We start from the raw sequence: 19,707 nt of genomic DNA, 5'->3' as shown, positions 1-19,707 counted from the left end.
CACATAATAAAAATATAAGAATATAAAAGTTTGTTACGTAAGTTAATTCTTAAGTTACGTATATTTTTTACTAATAAAAACGTTCATTGAATATTAAAAGTTATAGTAGCCTTTTTAAGTAACCAAAAAATTGGAGGGCAGCTATGCCTCCTTCCCCACCCCTTATTTCTCAAAATCGTCTGATCAAAACTAAGAGAAAGCCATTTAGCCAAAAAAAAATTAATATACTAATTTCATTTCAATAATTTATGTGCGGAGAGCCAAAATCAAACATGCATTAATTCAAAAACGTTCAGAAATTAAATAAAAAAAACTAGTTTTTTAACTGAAAGTAAGGAGCGACATTAAAACTTAAAACGAACAGAAATTACTCCGTATATGAAATGGGTTGTCCCCTCCGCAGTCCCACGCTCTTTACGCTAAAGTTTTAGTTGTTTTAAAAAGTAGAATTGTGGCAAAGAGTCAAACTTTAGCGTAAAGAGCGTGGGACTGCGGAGGGGACAACCCATTTCATATACGGAGTAATTTCTGTTCGTTTTAAGTTTTAATGTCGCTCCTTACTTTCAGTTAAAAAACTAGTTTTTTTTATTTAATCTCTATTGAGAGCTACCTTTTGGTGTATGTGCTTTTTTTTTAATCTCAACTGCTTCCCTGAAAACTTGCATGAGACCTTTAACGGGGGGCAATAACATAGTTGCTGTCAAATGAGATGAAATGGCGCGGACTATCGTAAAAATGTTGAACCAAGGCGGAATAAAAAATTTCAGGCCTTTGACGTAGCCTCATGGCCTTGTCTATTGAAGACCTATGTTCTAATCTGAGACCACACTGGTCAATCATGACAAAGAACTTAGGTCTATAGAACATAGGTCTTTTTAGAATTTTTTTTTTTAAGTCTTCAACTATTCGCCAAATTATGCTTACTTTCATAAGAACTCAAGAAGTTAAGAAAAGCTCATTTTTTCTGATTGCAATAAAGTCAACAGTCATTTGAGGAAAATGGTTTATTAATTTTGTTTAATTTTGAAAGCTATATTACATTTATGGATATTATGAGAACCGTCCATTAGGGTTTATGTCCACTGCAATTTTTTGCTGTGTTAATTTTCCGTGGCTTATTGTTTTGACGTTTCAACATAAAACACAAATTTTCTATGATTCAAAATCTGAAATTCAGCTCCATCCATCTACTACTAAATTACTTTTTTTTTCTGGCATTTCTTTAAATAAAAAAATGTCTCGAAATGATTACGAAAATGTGCAAAAATACTTACTTATTATCCTAGTAAGTTTAGATCATTCCCAAAAAGAAAGTTTGTGTACCATCACAGTTGTAGCCTAAGAAAATTATAAACTGATTAATCCAATGATATACGCATTTCTATTTTTCAGCACAAATTACAGCTATAGGCTTGTCCCAAAATCGTTTGCTTCTCAGAGAACTTGTACATATACTTGTAACGCCAAGCAAGTCTGATCCAGACTGTCGCTTGAAAAACCAAAACTGCGTATTCATAGCCATAAGTGAGCAAGAACGCCACTCCGGTTAATTACAATTCAAACACAAAATAATAATAATAATAATAATAATAAGAATACCTTTCTTAGTCCTTCCACTTTTGTCGCTAAATCATTATTCTTCGTGGCAAGTTCGTTATTCTTACTTAGGACTCGTGTCAACTGGCTTTCCTAAAAAAATATTACACTAATGAAGTAATAGTAAAAGCACAAATACCAAAAGTAAACACTATAAACGAAACATTAGCAGCATAAAAAGTTTATTTTGTAGGAAGCTTGATTAGATATAAATTAAGCTTTAATTATTTGTTGGCTGGTGAGTGTGACCTCACAGTATAGACATGGTATGTAGTTGCTGCTTCCTTAGCATTTATTTATACCGTTTGTTATATTTTTTTTCTTTTTCTTTCTTATGATAGTGATTATTAATTGATGTTATATGTTTATGTTTTTGCCTGATCTAACGTCAACTGTTTGGTTTTAGGTGAATCATATTGTACATTTTTGTTGTTAAATAAAATTATCATCATAATAATAGGAAAAAAACAACAAATTTTATTTAGCTCGGCAAAGTGGTTTAAATAAACTCTAGTAGGACTTTTTTGAGGTAAATATAGACGGCCTTGTAGTAAACTGAAATTGTGTTCGCCAAACGGAACCTTTATATTATTAAATAAAAAAACATTTGTTTTATTTGTAAGTAAGGAGCGACATTAAAACTTAAAACGAACAGAAATTAATCCGTATGTGAAGGGGGCTGTCCCCTCCTCAACGCCACACTCTCTTCACGCTAAAGTTTGACTCTTTATCACAACTCTACTTTTCAAAGCAGCGTAAAGAGCGAAGCGTTGTGGAGTTGACAGTCCCTTTCATATACGGAATAATTTCTGTTCGTTTTAAGTTTTAATGTTGCTCCTAACTTTAGGTCAAAAAACTTATTTTTAATTTAATTTCTTAAGGTTTTCCAATTAATGGATGCTCGAATTCAGCTCACCGTACATGAAAAATAGAAACAACATTTGCATATTAATTTTGGCAGATTTATTCCGTATATGAAGGGTTGCCCCCTCCTCAATACCTTGCTCTTTACACTAAAGGTGTTAACACTTTTAAATAAGCTTCCTATTCTAATTAGACAGCCCTCGTGTTTCAGTAGATGCTCCTCAGAAATTGGGACAGTCAAACTTTTGCGTAAAGAGCAAGGTATTGATGAGTGGGCAACCGTTCATATACAGAATAATTTCTTTTCTTTTTTCAAATAATGCTGGTAAATATGGCTCACCCTCTATGAAATATACTCCTCCCTCTCACGGAAAACTCCTCCATGGAAATTTAATCTAACGCAAAGTGCACCCCCTCCCCGTCAAATTTCCTCTAGACAATTGCATCCTCGCTGAGAATCCCCCCTCCCTGTAAAATTGCTTGCGGATGACTCAGCTTGAAAAATTTTCCTCAGCATTTTTTCATTTGAGTAAGACTTTAATCTCCAATCGGTTTCTCGATCTCTCCAGAAATACCCCCTTCCATGGAAATCATTTCTCGGAGATCAAAACACGTGAAAAATAGCCCATAGATAATTCCCTCGGAACATCTCCACATGAAAAATTTGGCAAAGAGAACGCAAGACAATTAAAAAGAATTTTGCATAGTAATTCTGTCAAATTCCCCCAGTATAAAATTTCCCCGGAATATTCCCCCCTCCAATGAAAATTCTCCCTATAGGAGTCCGGGCCAAGCACAAACCCCTCCACCCAAAAACAATGTCTGTATACTTCTCAATAACAAATTCTATGCGTAAACAATGGGTATATTTCATAACTTACAGGCCTCTCCCCTCGGACTGTGGGGGGTCATTTTACACCTCAAGACATAACTATTTGGTCTTTCGACTGCACTGAACAAAATTGTTATCTCATAACTTTGATCAGATAATTTTGGGGAAAACATTGCGTGGGAGGGGGCCCAGTTGCCCTCCAATCTATTTGGTTACTTAAAAGGGGCACCAGAACTTTCAATTTAAGTTTGAATACACCCATCCTCTAGGACTATTATTTCGATACAATCACCCCTAAAAAAAAAACAACAAATGAAAACGCATCCGTGATATATCTTCTGGCAAAAATAGCGAAATTCGACATTTTTGTAGATAGGACCTCGAAACTGCTACAGTAGCGTTCTCCATTGCGCTGAATCTGATTGCGCTGAATCTGAATCTGATTTAATTAAGATTTCTTCAGGAATCTTAATTAAAAATAAAATAAAATAATAAAATTTTGAAATAGGGGGTATCTCCCTCTATTTCATAAATCAGGCAAAATAAGGATCTTAACATTTAATGGGTGACACTAAACTTAATGAATCTTATATATTTGAAATCAGCATAATAAGCTGATTCTTCTGATGTATCTATCAATATTAAAATTCTGTTTTTTTTAATTACGGTTATTAATGAGCCGAGTCACTACTTACTTGCAGCTTCTTTTTAATAAGGGTATTGTATCTTCACAAAAAAAAAATATGAAAAGTTTTATTCTCCTTATATTTTCCGTATTATGTATATTAAGTATCTATATTAATTACTAAAGTAGGAAAACATTCTTCCTTTCTCCTTCTGTCTTTTCTCATATATTATTTATTATTCATTATTTATTCTATATTGTAGATTATTTATTACATATTAATATTTATTATTATTTTATATAGTTTGTATTTTTTGTGTTCGGTTTTGTGGAGTGTTTGTTTCTGTGTTTGTGCTGATTTCTTTTTTTACTGTATTGTTACGAAATTATATGGACGACATTCTAAATTTGAGTTGGTCATTATCTCATAACTGAAGAGAACTGTAAAAATTTTGAATGAAATTTATGTTTTTATAGGTGAGGAGTTCATTCGAGTAAGAGAGAAGTAGTTTGATTTTCTGGTAATTGTTGTGATTATTGGCCCAAAAGTTTATTGCTAGGTGATAAGGTTAATAAATATATACTTACAATGCTTTATATAGGTCTGGTGATTTCACCAGATTCAAAAAGTAGTCTTGTTGTGCTTCTTGAAAACTTAAGATTAGGAGCTAGTACGGAACGTTTAAAGGAGCCGAGGCTCCTTATAACCGTACTGTGTTGGCCCACCTTTATGATTCGCTTGTAATTCCACAAGTACTGTCTTTAGTGCCTTATAGGAAGGTGTTTATGGAGATTGATTAAAAAAGTAAAAAAAAATATTAAAAGGTGATTTTCCAATGTCATAATGATAAGTTAAAAAAGACAATGTAAAATATGTCTTGTTTTCAGGAAAAGTGCAAAAAAAACTCACTGCCCTATACAGACTTTAGGGGACAATAGCCATACTCTCATTCGCGGTATTTTCTATCCGTTATAAGTTCATTATTCATTTAAATTTTTGCTCTTTCTATGTTTAATTTATTACTTCATAGTAGTTTCTATTGAAATTATTACAAAGCTTGGTTTCTGCTCCTCTTAGGTTTTATTTAAATATAAAAAAAGTTTTTTCATAAATAAAGGTAAAGAGCAACATTAAAAAATAAAGCGAACGGAAATTATTACGAATGAGGGGGTTGCCCCTTCCTCAGTACCTCTCTCTTTGCACTAAGGTCTGAATTTTTGTTCCAATTATTTAAGAATGACTCCTTGTACACAAGGACCGTTTAATTGGAATAATAAGTGTTTTACAAATTCAAAAACACTTTGGCGTAAAGAGGTACTGAGAAGGGGGCAGTCCTCTCATATACGTAATAAATTTTGTTCGTTTTCAGTTTTAATGTAGCTCCTTACTTTCAGTTAAAATACTTGTTTTTTTTATTCAATTTCTGATAGTTTTTAAATTAATGCTGGGAAATCCAGCTCCCCCTCCCATGCAATATTCCCTTTCCCAGCTAACACTCTTCCATGAAAAGATCCTCACACGAAAGCATGTCCAACAGAAAACCATCCCCCCCCTGAAAATTTCTTCATACTTTCCTATAGCCAATACTATATGTAAACAATGGGCAAAGTTCCATAGCTTGCAGCCGTTTCGCCGGGGGTCTAAGGGTTAAGTCATCCTCAGAGAAATAGTTATTAGATCTTTCGACCATGCTGAAGAAAATGGGTATCTAAAAAATCTTATTGGACAATTTTGGTTAAAAAGGGGCTGGGAGGGGGGCTAGCTGCCCTCCAATATTTTTGTTCACTTATAAAGGGCAATATAACTTTTGATTTCCTATCAAATTAGCCCTCTCCCGATCTTCTAGGATGACTGGTTCAATACAATCACCAATGGTAAAAAACAAACATACAAATAAACACGCATTCGTGATCTTACTTGTGACAAAAAATACAAACTTCCACATTTTTGTGTATAGGAGCTTGGAATCTCTGTAGTGGGGTTCTCTGATATTTTGAATCTCGTGATGGGATTTTTATTCATATCCCTTGATTCCTTCCTCCTTTAGGAAAAGGAGGATGTTTCCTCCTTTTTTTAAAAAAAATTGGGTAAACATCCACGGGCTCATAAGTTCTGATGGGTAGCATTGAACTTCTTGAATTTTATATATTTTGAGTAAGCATCAAAATTCGATAATTATGATGTATCTATTATTACTAAGACACTTTTCCTTGAATGCTAATTTTTTGAAAAGTTAAAAGTTTTCCTCGAGTTAAGAATAGACAAATGATAAAAATGTCTTGTTTGCTAAGCTTTCTTCTTTGACCGAAAGACATATAAGATTTCTTTGCCTAAGTATATGTAATTTTTCGGTTTAATTCCCTACTTTTAGGGATCAAAATTATCTTCATGAATAATAAATTATCGGCTAGCTTTGACTCAAATGACTATGTTTACTGTTTTAGAACTTATGAGAACTTAATACAATTTGAGTGATTTATCGTGGAATTCTAATTTAATGTTGCTCTCGTTACTACCTGAACCATGGCAAAATTATGCTATCCTAGATTTAGACATTAAATCACGTTTTGATTTATTTGGGCATTTTCTGATTCGTTGTTTACACCTTTGACATAGTATTAAGCCGCCAAAAATGTTGATCTGGTCTACGACTTAAAAATTATGTTCTTTTAAAACAGAAATCAACAGTATATTTAAAACATTTTCCTAATTGTATTTTTCTTATTCATCATTGACAAGGCAAAAAAGCTACAGTGTTAGTTTTGAAAGAAATGAAAAATGGCACTAAGGAAAGGGCTGAGACAAAGAAAAAAGGTCTTAGACCCATATACAAAAATTACTAGCATGCTATTTTTAGCTCACACTCAGTCTAAACGCCCCGCTCTTTACGCCAAAGTTTGACTCTTTCTCTCAACTCTTCTTTTTAAAAGAGTAAAAAACTTTAGTGTGAAGAGCGGGGCGTTGATGAGGAAGCAGCCCCTTACATATACGAAGTAATTTCTGTTCGTTTTAAGTTTTAATGTCGCTCCTTACTTTCAGTTAGAAAAAAACTTGTTCTTTTTTTATTTAATTTCTGAACGTTTTTGAATCAATGCATGTTTTGATTTTGGTTCTCCGCAGAGGAATAATTAAAACGAAATTTGAATATTTTTTTTTTGGCTAAATGGCTAGATGGCTTTCTTATAGTTTTGATCGAATGATTTTAAGAAAAAAGAGCGGGGGAGGAAGCCTAGTTGCCCTCCGATTTTTGGTTACTTAAAAAGGCAATTAGAACTTTCAATTTTTTACGAATGATTTTATTAGTAAAAGATATACGTAACTTATAAATTAGTTTACGTAACGAACTTTTGTATTCTCGTGTTTTTATTACATATATGAGGGGGTTCTCCCCCTCGTCAGTACCTCGCTCTTTAAATTAAAGCTTAAATTTTGTCCCAATTCATTAAGAATGACCTCTGAATCACATAAGCCGTAGGATAAATAATTAAAATTACTAAATATACTTTAGCATAAAGAGCGAGGTATTAGGAGGAGGTGAGCCCCTCATAGGCGTAATAATTTCTGTTCGTTTTAAGTTTTATTGCTGCTCCTTACTTTCAGTTGAAAAAACTTTTTTCATATTTATTTTTTCATTGTTTTTTTTTTTAATAATGCTAGAAAATCCTGCGCTCCCTTCATGGAAATTTTCTTCCCCCATGACAAATTCCTTCATGGAAAGTTCTCCCAGAATATCCCCCTATTCTCTGCCCCTTCCCCAACCAAAAAATACCCCTGAAAACGTCTGTACACTTCCCAATAACCATTACTATATGTAAGCACTGATCAAAGTTTGTCACTTGTAGCCCCTCCCACGGGGAATGTGGGAGAGTATGTCTTCCCCAAAAACATAGTTATGAGATTCTTCGACTACGCTGAATAAAATGGATGTCTCAGAATTTTGATCCGTTGACTTTGGGAAAATAATTAGCGTGGGAGGGGGCCTAGGTGCCCTCCAATTTTTTTGGTCACTTAGAAAAGGCACTAGAACTTTTCATTTCCGTTAGAATGAGCCCTCTCGTAACATTCTAGGACCACTGGGTTGATACGATCACCCCTGGGGAACAAAACAAAGAAACAAACATCTGCCTTCTGGCAAAAAATATAAAATTCTACATTTTTGTAGATAGGAGCTTGAAACTTCTACAATAGGGTTCTCTAATACGCTGAATCTGATGGTGTGATTTTCTTTAAGATTCTTTGACTTTTAGGGGGTGTTTCCCCCTATTTTCTTAAATAAGGCAAATTTTCTCAGGCTCGTAACTTTGGATGGGTAAGACTAAACTTGATGAAACTTATATATTTGAAACCAGCATTAAAGTGTTTCCGAAATTCCGTTTTTTAGACTTTTGGTTACTATTGAGCCGGGTCTCTCCTTACTACAGTTCGTTCCCACCAACTGTTTGATGTACAAAAAATTATTATCTGCTATATTTTAAAGATATTAGTTAAAAAATACCCTTCGCGACTCTTGTATATTTGACCATTTGTCACATATTTCTTAGGAAAGTTTAAGAGAGATACGGTACAGTGGCAGTTCTGGCCTTTCTTACGCCAGGGCCAAAGTATTAATTAGTGTTCTACCCCTGCCTCCCAATAACTTTAGGGACAAATTAAATTAAATTTATTTAGTAGAAAAAATTTCAGTTATAAACAAAAATTTCCATTCATTTAATTCTGATTTTTCTTACTTCAGCATGGCAAAATTATTAACTATCTCATATTAATTGCCTCATATTGACTACCTCATTAAGAATGATGATGAAGATGTGGACAAAATAAAACCTTAGGGTTCAATTCGCTTATACTTACAGCCAACTGTGCCCTCTGCTTCATTTTTTTTTAAACGAAATTTTAAATTTAACAGAATGAATATAACCGTTAGATTGCTTATTGGAAAATTTGCACCCCTAAAATATCTGCACCTGGGGTAGGTGCCACCTCTCCCTCCCCTAAAACCACCTCTGAAGAGGTAAGAATTTAAACTTATTCTTAATCTTTGATTTTACTAAAACTGATGTTGGCAATTTTTGGATCATCGCTTAAATTAGATTAAATTGAAATATTCTTGAAAAGTTTTTCTTTATACTTAAAAAGTTAAGAACGAGCAAATTTGATGTAAAAAACAAGGTTTTTCTGATAGAAAAAAAAACGATGGAAAAGGAGGAAAAGTCTTATGATTTTTCAGGTAATTAATTAAAAAAACGTTTTCCACAAAATAAGAATTCCAAAAACAGTAAAGAAATCCATTAAACCAAAAATGAACAAAAAGGAATCAAATAATCTACACTGCATGCAACCAGCACGAACCAGCATCAATAAATAAATGAAACCCAAAACAAACAAAATTGCAATAAATAACCGAGTCAAATTCATAACGAGCAGAAATTAACATGAGTAGGGTTCACAACCCCCAATGCTTTCTAAAAGCCAGAATATAATTTACACTTTACAGAAAAATTCAAGTGAATGTGCACTGTCAGTTTACTATACATACGCTGACATCTATTCCTTAAGATCTTAATTAATTTTTGATTTTTTAAAGTTATAAAAGCGAAAATATTTAAAGGATTTCTTCTTTAAATGAATTTGAAGGGGATGTTGAACAAAAAGGTGCTATTTGCATACTGCTACTAACGCTACTTCTGCTACTACACTATTGCTACGCATAATTACTGAACCTTTCAACAATGCGGAAAAAAATTGATGTCTCAAAAGTTTGTTTGGGCGTTTGTTATGAAATAAGGGGCGTGGGGAGGTCTCTCAAATCCCTTTGGCTCTTAAAAAGGACACTGTAATTTGCAATTTAAAATCAAATGAGACCAATCTGAATTTAATAAGACCACCCATTCCATAAAAACCTTATATGCCCCCACGGCATAACTTCAAGCCCTTGCCCCGGGCCTCTAGGGGGTTGTGCCAACCCTGGAGGCATCTTTATATGTTCTTTGGACTATTTCAAACAAAATTGCTTTCGTACAATTTCAATAAAATACACTTGGTGAAAAGAGGCGTAGTTGGGTGGGGGGGGGGGCTACTTGACCTCCATCACTGTTGAATCTGAAAAGAGAACTAGAACTTCAAATTTCAACAAATTGAGCATACCTCTAAAGTTTATACAAGAGTCCCTTCGATAAGAACCTTAAATGCCCCAGGTGCATAACCTATGGCCCTCACCCTAAGGCTCTAGTGGTTTGTATTGATCTCAAAAGCCTTGTTATAGGATATTTGGACATTTTCAAACAGTTCGTGGTAACGAACTGTAGTAATGAGCGACCCGGTTCAATAGTAACCAAAACTCTAAAAAATGGAATTTTGATACCAATAGTTACATTAAAAGAATCGCATTTTAATGCTGAGTTTAAATATAGAGTTTGAATATATAAGTTTCATCAAGATCAGTTATACTTATCAAACTTTACGAGCCTGAGAAAATTTGCCTTATTTTAGGAAATAGGGGGAAACTCCCGCCAAAGTCATACAATCTTAATGAAAATCATACCATCAGATTCAGCGTATCAGACAACCTTATTGTAGAAGTTTCAAGCTCCTATCTACAAAAATGTGGAATTTCGCATTTTTTGCCAGAAGACAGATCACGGATGCGTGTTTATTTGTTTGATTGTTTTTTTTTTTTGTTTTTTTCCAGGGGTGATCGTATCGAATGAGTGGTCCTAGAATGCCGAGTGAGGGCTCATTCTAACGAAAATTAAAAGTTCTAGTGTCCTTTTTATGTGACAAAAATTGGAGGGCAGCTAGGCCCCCTCCCACGCTCATTTTTCCCAAAAGTCACCGGATCAAAATTCTGAGATACCCATTTTATTCACCATAGTCGAAAAACCTAATAACTATGTCTTTAGGGACGACTTACTACCCCGCAGTCCCAGTGGGAGGGGCTGCAAGTTACAAATTTTGACCTGTGTTTACATATATCAATGGTTACTGGGAAGTGTACAGACGTTTTCAGGGGGATTTTTTGGTTTAGTGGAGAGAGTTGAGGGGGGTACGTGGGAGGATATTTCCATGGAGAAACTTCTCATGGAGGAAGAGAATTTCAATGAAGGGGGCGCAGGATTTTCTAGCATTATTTTAAAAGACAATAAAAAAATAAATATGAAAAAACTTTTTTTTAACGAAAGTAAGGAGCAGTATTAAAACTTAAAACGAACAAAAATTATTACGCATATAAGGGGTTTACCTCCTCGTTATACCTCACCCTTTACGCTAAAGTATTTTTAGTAATTTCAACTATTTATTCTACGGCCTTTGTGATTCAGATGTCATTCTTAAGGAATTGGGACAAAATCTAAGCTTTAGTGTAAAGAGCGAGGTATCGACGAGGGTTGAACCCCCTCATATACGCAATAAAAACATACGAATATAGAAGGTCGTTACGTAAGATATTTCGTAGTTGCTTTTCAAGTTCTAGTTGCTTGTTTAAGTAATCAAAAACTTGGAGGGCAACTAGACCTCCTCCCTCGCTCCTTATTTCTCAAAAATCTTCCGGTTAATTGCAATTAATTAATATGCAAATTAAGTCTTAATTAATTATGTCCGGAGAGCCAAGATCAAAACATGCATTAATTCAAAAACGCCCAGAAATTAAATAGAAATCAGATTCGTTTGGTGAAAAGAGGTTGTCGGAAGGGAGGGCTGGCTCACTTTTGACTCTTAAAATATAACTAAAAATTGCAATTTTAACCAAATGAGCCTCCTCTAAAGTTTATACACTCCCTCCATTCCATGAAAACTTTAAAAACCCTGGGAATAACTTACAACACTTACCCCTAGGCTCAGTGTTTGTTTCAACCCAAAAGCCTAGATATATGATATTTAAACTCTTTTAAATTGAATGGCTATCTAAATGTTTCTATTAAATGCATTTTGAGAGAATACGGCGTGTATGTGTGTGGGAGGAAGGGGGTTAGCTGCCCTCTGATCACATTGAATCTTAAAAAGGGCACCAGAACTTCTAATTACTAATCCAACGAGCCCCCATCGAAGTTTATATGACCACGCTTTATACAAAAACTTTATATATCCCCAGGGCATAACTTAAAACCCTTGTTTTGAGGGCGGGGGGCATTCGTTGTCCTCAAAGATATAATTTCCGAACCTTTCAAATACGTTGAACAAAATGGCTCTTTCACAATTTTGATTGGAAGTATTTGCAGAAATGCTGGGCATGGGAGGGGAGTTAGTTGCTCTCTAACACTTTTGACTATTGAAAAGGGCACTAGCCCTTAAATTTCCAATCGAATGAGCCCTTTGAAAGTTCTACAACCACACCTTCTATAAAAAAAACTTTATATGCCCCAAGGGTATAATTTACGACCATTGCCCTGGGGGCTTGGGAGGGTCCATCCTCAAAGACATAATTTTTGATCTTTCAACTATGTTGAAAGCAATGGCTATCTCAAAATTTTATTCAACGTGCTTAGGGAAATAGTTCTAATAGTTCTGACCCCCCCAAAAAACACCGAAATGTTATGAAGTAAAAATATTGAGATAGTTTAGTCAATTAAAAATATCAAAATCTGTATATTCAGCTTCCCAGTTTTAAAGGCCACAATAGCGTATGGTAGCTTGTTCCATCCTGTAAATATACATATTCCAAATATTCTATGAATACAGTTTTCTTTTTGGATCCATAGGCATGTATAAGCCTATGTACATTCATATGGCATGCTTATAACATACTAATTTATATTCAATCTCTCTTGATTCCAGGAACATTTCTGTCCAATGCTGTTATTATGAAAGTAAAGAGTAACATTAAACCCCAAAATGAGCAAAACTTATTCCATATAGGAGGGTGGCTGACCTTGTTTTTTGGCAATGGAGTCCAAAATCTTCAAATTGTATGAATGGCAATCTGAGGTGTCCTAACCGAGCGGTTAGCACGCTAGTTTTAAAATCCGTTGTCCGTGAGAGAAGGGGTTTGCGTCCAGGTGTCACTATATATTTGTTTTGGAACGGGGTTCAAAAGCATGCAAAATAAGCGGTTTATAAATAAAAAAAATATTTTACGTCAATTAATTTAATTAATTATTTTAATTATTATAATAGTAAAAAGAAATCATGCAAGGAAATGACAGTTTTAAATGAACTAATTAAGGCAATTAATGGAATGAATGACAATTTTGTGGAAGTTCCATTTTGGACGGCAATGATTTTCGAATACTGAATTTTTGGAATCAATTTATTAAGTGTCTTATGCCGAGTGGATGGGAAAGTAGATATAATAGATTAGGCTGAAAAGAGAGCATACACTATAGCTGCTAATGGTTTCAGGTAGTGGTAGCGGCAAGTTCAATAGCATTAACAGCAAAGATGAGACCGTGGCTTGTCACTAATGGTCCATTGGTGACAATGCCGCAACAGCACCGGCATTTCATGACAAGGAGTAGGAACAGTGATATTTCCAGAGGGCTATTAATTGTATGGATAACAATAGAGCAGATGGTCTACTTTGACTAGCACAGATTTCTTGGAAACAAGTTCAAGCAAGGAAAGGAATTTACCAGTTCGTCGCAATAGCCCAACTTGTCATTCAACTTTTCTGAGAGGGTATAGACTTCTGTTTCAGCCAGTCGAAGACGAGACGCAAGCTCTTGATGGTTAGCCAGTTGTTTATCAAGCTCGCCAATTCTGTGGCGAAGACTTTCAACTGATGACTGACGATTCAACTTTTTGATGTTTTGCTTCTGTAATGCCTGAAAAAGAGTTATAAATTAATAACCCTAATTCCCTTAATTATATTATGTGAAACAATAGAGATTCTACAACTTAGTGTGATGACTTTTAGACAAAATTGGCAAATTGACAAAATTGACAAAATTGGCAAATTGACAAAATTGACAAAATTGGCCAGTCACGACGAAAGTGAATGTTTTTGACGAATAAGATCGAGTTAAAGCTTTCAATTGACAAGCAATGGTGTAACTCAGAACTAGTTCAGATTGAGAGTCAGAGCTATTGAGATGATTCGATACCTTAAACATCACTTGGTGAGCCTCAACGTCGGTTGGCTCTCTCGAAGGCAAAGGGTCCATTAGTGAATTCTCCCAGAAGACTACTTATCATTGAAACTTACTGACAACCCGTGATTTGATTAAAAATACAATAGATTTGGGTCGGTAAAGTTTTAAATCAAAGCGGGTTGAACAACAGAAAACTCTAAGGGCTGTAAAATTAATCAAATAACCTTTCTTTTGAGGTGATTAGTTCAAAATTTTTTCCACAAAACAAGTTTCTCAAAGAAAAGTAAAGAGCTCCATTAAGCCAAGAATGAGCAAAAATAAAGTCAAATATTCTTCCAAGTGTAAAACTACCACCAATCCCTATCAATAAATAAATGAAACTCAAAACGAACAGAAATTAAAATAAATAGCCGAGTAAAAGTCAAAACGAGCGAAAATTAACATGGGAGGGGTTATCAGCCCATCTCATGTTAATTTCTGTTCGTTTTGAGTTTCAATAATCCGCAGTCCCCGTAGGAGGGGTTGCAAGTTACAAACTTTGACCTGTGTTTACATATAGTAATGGTTACTGGGAAGTGAACGGAGGCTTTCAGGGGGATTTTTTTTTTTGGTTTGGGAGGGAGAGTTGAGGTGGGGGGATTTCGTGGAAAGATCTTTCCATGGAAAAACTTATCATGGCGGAAGAGACTTTCAATGAAGGGGGCGCAGGATTTTTTAGCATTGTTTAAAAAAATAATGAAAAAATAAATATGAAAAGTTTTTTTTTCTACTGAAAGTGAGGAGCAGCATTAAAACTTAAAACGAGCAGAAATTATTGCGCATATGAGGGGTATACCTCCTCGTAATACCTCGCTCTTTACGCTATAGTAATTTCAACCTTTTATTCTGCGGCCTTTGTGATTCAAAGGTCATTCTTAAGGAATTGGGACAGAATTTAAGCCATAGTGTAAAGAGCGAGGTATCGACGAGGGTGAACTCCCTCATATACGCATTAAAAACATTTGAATATAGAAGTTCGTTACGTAAGTTAATTCGTAAATTACGTCTATTTTTTACAAATGAAAACATGTGTAAAAAAATTAAAAGTTTTAGTTGCCTTTTTAACTAATAAAAAATTGGAGGGCAACTAGGCTTCCTCCCTCTCTCCTTTTCTCTCAAAATCTTCCGATTAAAACTACGAGAAAGCCATTTAGCCAAAAAAAAATTAATATGCAAATTTCGTTTTAATTATTTATGTGCGGAGAGCCAAGATCAAAACATGCATTAATTAAAAAACGTCCAGAAATTAAATAAAAAAAACAAGTTTTTTAAAAAACGCATAAGTTTTTTTTACTGTTTTAAGAAGTAGAGTTAAGAAAAAGAGTCAAACTTTAGCGTAAAGAGCGGGGCGTTGAGGAGGAAAAGCCCCTTTCATATACGGAGTAATTTCTGTTCGTTTTAAGTTTTAATGTCGCTCCTTACTTTCATTAAAAAAAACTTGTTTTTTTTTATTTAATTTAAATTGTAAGATCAGAAGTAGTAATAGTAGCATCCCTAAAAGTTTCAACTTAATACCCCCAGTCTTCTCAATATGTTGTTGAGATGTCTTATTGGCAACCATTTAGTGCCTTTTGATTTATTTTAAAGCAGCATTCAGTTTTAAAGCATAATGGGCCAATTGCATAACTGTTTGTAGTTTCATGTCTAATACCCCTAAGGACATAATTGCTGGACCGTTCTACTATGCTGAAAAAAATGGCTGTCTCTAAATTTGGACTAGATGTGTTTGGAAAATCAATGGGCTTGAGTGAATGGTTGCTTGCCCTCCAATCTCTTGTTACTCCTAAAAAGGGCACCAGAAACTGACGCTGTAATTGAAGTGCAAGGGGGGACTTCCCCTTGTCTATATCTGTAGAAACATTTTAAACAAGTAAAAACGTATTGAAGACGTTTTAAATGTATTCTGTTTTCTGTAAAGTGCAAATTATGTTCTGGTCCTGAGAAGCCATGGGGGTTGTCAGCCCTACCCACGTTAATTTTTGCTCGTTTTGAGTTTGACTCGGTTATTTATTATTTGATTTCAATAAACAAAATATGTTTGAAATGTTTCGATTTTTAAATTTAATAGATTATAAACTACTGAACAGTGCATATGACAGCGCACATCCATTTTTTTCTGTAAAGTGCAAATTATGTTCTGGTCTTTAGAAGGTATGGTGGTTGTTAAACATGTAATTTCCAGACCATTCAAGTACAGTGAACAAAAATGGCTGTTTTGAAATTTTGACTAGATGTCTTTTGGGAATTGATGAGCATTAGGAGGGGGGGCTTGTTACCCTCCAGTCACTTTTGACTAATAATAAGGGCAGCACAAGCCATTCCAATTCCAATCGAATGACCTTTTTTGAAGTTTCTACGATATCAACTGGCCAAGTCAAAATTTCTATCAGCTGCATTACAGGAAAACACATGATTTGGGGGGAGGGTATCCTACCTCCGATCATTAAGAATCTTAAAAAGGGCAATAGAACTTCTGGTTACCGATTCAACAAGCCCCATTCGAAGTTTATGCGATCACTGTTTCCTTATATACATTATATGCCCCAAGGGCATAACCTATCTTGTCTTCGGGACTCTGGGTGGGGGAGGGTCACCCTCAAAGACATAATTTTTAATCCTTTACATTACGTTGAAAAATTAACATCTAAAAATTATGATTTGGTGTGTTTGGGGAAATGGTGGGCAAAGGAGGGGGATTAGTTGCCCTCCAATTATTTTCGACATTAGAAAGGGCACTAACCCTTCGAATTTTCAATAGAATGAGCTGTTTTTGAAGTTTATACGGCTAAAAATGGCCAACTCAAAATTGATATCAGATGCATTTCGGGAAAATACAAGGCGTGCGGGGAGGGGGGGGTATCCACCCTCCAATAACTCTGAGTCTTTCATTAGAACTTCTTATTAAGAATCTTATTAACCCCCTCGGAAGATTATACGGTCACCCTTTCTATATATACCTTGTATGCACCCAGGGCATAACTCACAACCCTTGCCCGGAGAGCTTTGGGGGGGGCATCCTCAAAAACATAATTTCTCGACCTTTCAATAAAACACTAAAAACAAGAAGAACAATAGGGGATTCTTTTTGCAAGACAGTGGGAAACAAATTAGAATGCATATTTCGCCCCTATGTCCAAGGGCCGTCCTCAGCAAGACATAAATATATAAGACGAAAAAACTTACAACAGGATAAAATCAATATAACTAAAATGAATTTTGAAAACAGCCCCAGCATCCCTACCTTAGCGAATTTCAACCAGGACTGATAAATAAATTGTGATGAAACGAGGCAATTCATTGAAATGAAAGAGAATGACTTAAAAACAAATTTTCATGCTAATCTTGCTTGTTTGGCTGCTGATCTCGTAGGTCTATTTGTAACAGGTTATGTGTTAATATCTTAATATAATATTTTGTAAGATCATTATTAGTTAAATTTATGCATAGAGTAATTAGTGAACATTCTCCCCCTGTTTGAGGAAATATTATTATTAATCTGAAGTCTGATTTCAATTGCTTCTCGAACAACTTGCTTAATGCCTAGGTCTTTGCTAATATCGGCGGATTCTTCAAAAAGTATTTTGTCCCCCCCCCCTATTTTCAAACACATGGCTGCTTAAAGCAGAATCAAAAGAAACAGAAGCAATATTAAGTGATATCATCTTTATGCTGTTATATAAAGCATAAAGATTATAACAGCATATAGAAGTTTATATGATCACCCCTCCTATATAAATACGTTATATGCCACTAGGGCATAAATTATAACCCTTTCCCTGGGGGCTGTAGGGGGGTTGTCGTCCTTAAAGACACAATTTCCAGACCTTTCAATTAAGTTGAACAAAATGTCTATCTCAAAATTTTTATTGGATGTGTTTGAAGAAATGGTAGGTGTGGGAAGGGGTTTAGTTGCATGTCCTCCAATCACCTTCAAGAGCACTAGGCCTTTCCATTTCTGATTGAATAAGCTCTTTTCGAAGTTTCTAAGACAACAAATGGCTCTCTCAAAATTGTTATCAGATGCATTTCAGGAATATTTGAGGTGTGTGGGGGAGGTATCCACCCTATGACCTCTCTGAATCTCAAAAAGGGCACTAGAACATCTGATTTCAAATCAATGAGCCCCCTCCGAAGTTTATAATCACTGTCTTTGTACATACCACCTATGCTCCCACGGCATAACCTATAACCCTTGCCCCAAGGGCTGTGGGGGAGTTGTCATCCTCAAAGACATAACTTGCAGACCTTTCAATTACATTGAACAAAACGGCTATCTCAAAATTTTGATTAGATATGTTTGGGGAAATGGTGGGTGTGGGGAGGGGGTTAGTTGCCCTCCAATCACTATTAACTATTAAAAAGAACACTAGTGCTTTCAATTTCCAATCGAATGAGTCTTTCTATCAGATGCATGTCAGGAAATAGCAGGTGTTTGTGTGTGTGGGAGGGGGGTAACCTCCTTCTGATCACTCTGAATCTAAAAAAGGGCACTAAAACTTCCGATTAGCAATCCAATGATCTCCCTCCGAAGTTTATACAATGACCCTTTCTGTATAAAACATAAATGTCCACGGAGTATAACTTACAACCCTTGCCCTGAAGGCTTTGGGGGGGAGGGTTCTGGTCCTCAGAGACATAATTTCTAGATCTTTCAACTACGTTGAACCAAAGGGCTATCTCAAGATTATCATTGAATGTGTTTGGGAAAATAGTGGGCGTGGTAGGGAGGTTAGTTACCCTCCAATCACTTTCGACTATTGATAAGGCAACTAGCCGTTTCAATTTCTAACCGAATGAGCCCTTTTCGAATTTTCTACGACAGCTCCTTCCATACAAAGTGCCCTGGCCTAAGTCCAAAAAATACAAAAAATAATACATTGTGCCCACATTACTCTTTACTTGGGCAGCGCTATTGCACTGGCAATGATTTTTGGGATTCTCGTAGCAGATATACTAGAACATTTTCAGGAACAACCCTTTCCTGACTTTTTAAAAAGAAAATTCTGCTCCGTTTGATTAAAAAAACAAAATTCACACTTCCTAACGATTTTAGTTTCCCTAAAACTAGGCTCTGAAGCATGGGCACTCCGAAAAGCAGATGAACATTTACTAGATGTTTTCCAGAGAAATTGCCTACGGATTGTTCTGGGTACCCGGCTGACTTGACCGTATTTCAAACAGTAGATTGTAAGAAAAATGTGGTTAATTCCCGCTTTCTGGGGCTATAATCAAATAAAGGTTGAGATGGCTAGGCCAGGTTCTACGGATGAAGGATGACATATTACGGAAGATTGTCCTTTTTGGCCAACCGTCTGGGGCTACACGGAAAAATGAAAGTTCTTAAACCGAACTGGCCAGACATGACAATAATTTTTTTTATTGTCATGTCTGGCCAGTTCGGCTTAAGAACTTTCATTCGTCAAGCTTACGGGCAGCAATTTGCAGCATCTGTCAATTACTATTTTTCTTTGGTTAAAAAACATTCATATTTATTAAATCAACAAATTTTCTTAAAAAAGTGCAAGAAGGAATCAGTGATTCCTAAATATTTTAGAATCAATACCCATTTTGGTACTGAAAATGAATGAAAATTAAAAAACAAATTAAGCCGTATGGCTTTAAATCATATGACTTCCGAGGAAAAACAAAGTCGTTTTAAGTTGTCCAATGACTTAAATTTTGTCGAATACATTTTGAGGACTAAACTTCCATCTGATATTTTTTTGAAAAT

General features: G+C 35.1%; 1 protein-coding gene across 12 annotated transcripts in view; it reads right to left on the bottom strand.

The window, feature by feature from the left end:
* LOC136034132 (RIMS-binding protein 2-like) overlaps positions 1–19,707 on the bottom strand; it is a 317,880-nt gene that overhangs the window by 223,253 nt on the left and 74,920 nt on the right. For all 12 annotated transcript variants that reach the window (XM_065715293.1, XM_065715294.1, XM_065715292.1 and 9 more), the window contains 2 exons: positions 13,479–13,670; positions 1,600–1,689 (listed from right to left, as the gene is read on the bottom strand). In XM_065715293.1, the coding sequence (XP_065571365.1) occupies positions 1,600–1,689; positions 13,479–13,670 (282 nt within the window). The remainder of the gene's footprint in view (positions 1–1,599; positions 1,690–13,478; positions 13,671–19,707) is intronic.

The sequence above is a fragment of the Artemia franciscana genome, chromosome 12, assembly GCF_032884065.1.
Source record: "Artemia franciscana chromosome 12, ASM3288406v1, whole genome shotgun sequence".
NCBI lineage: Eukaryota > Metazoa > Arthropoda > Branchiopoda > Anostraca > Artemiidae > Artemia > Artemia franciscana.
Note: the sequence above shows the minus strand (reverse complement) of the source record. Positions and strands in the feature narration are given on the sequence as shown.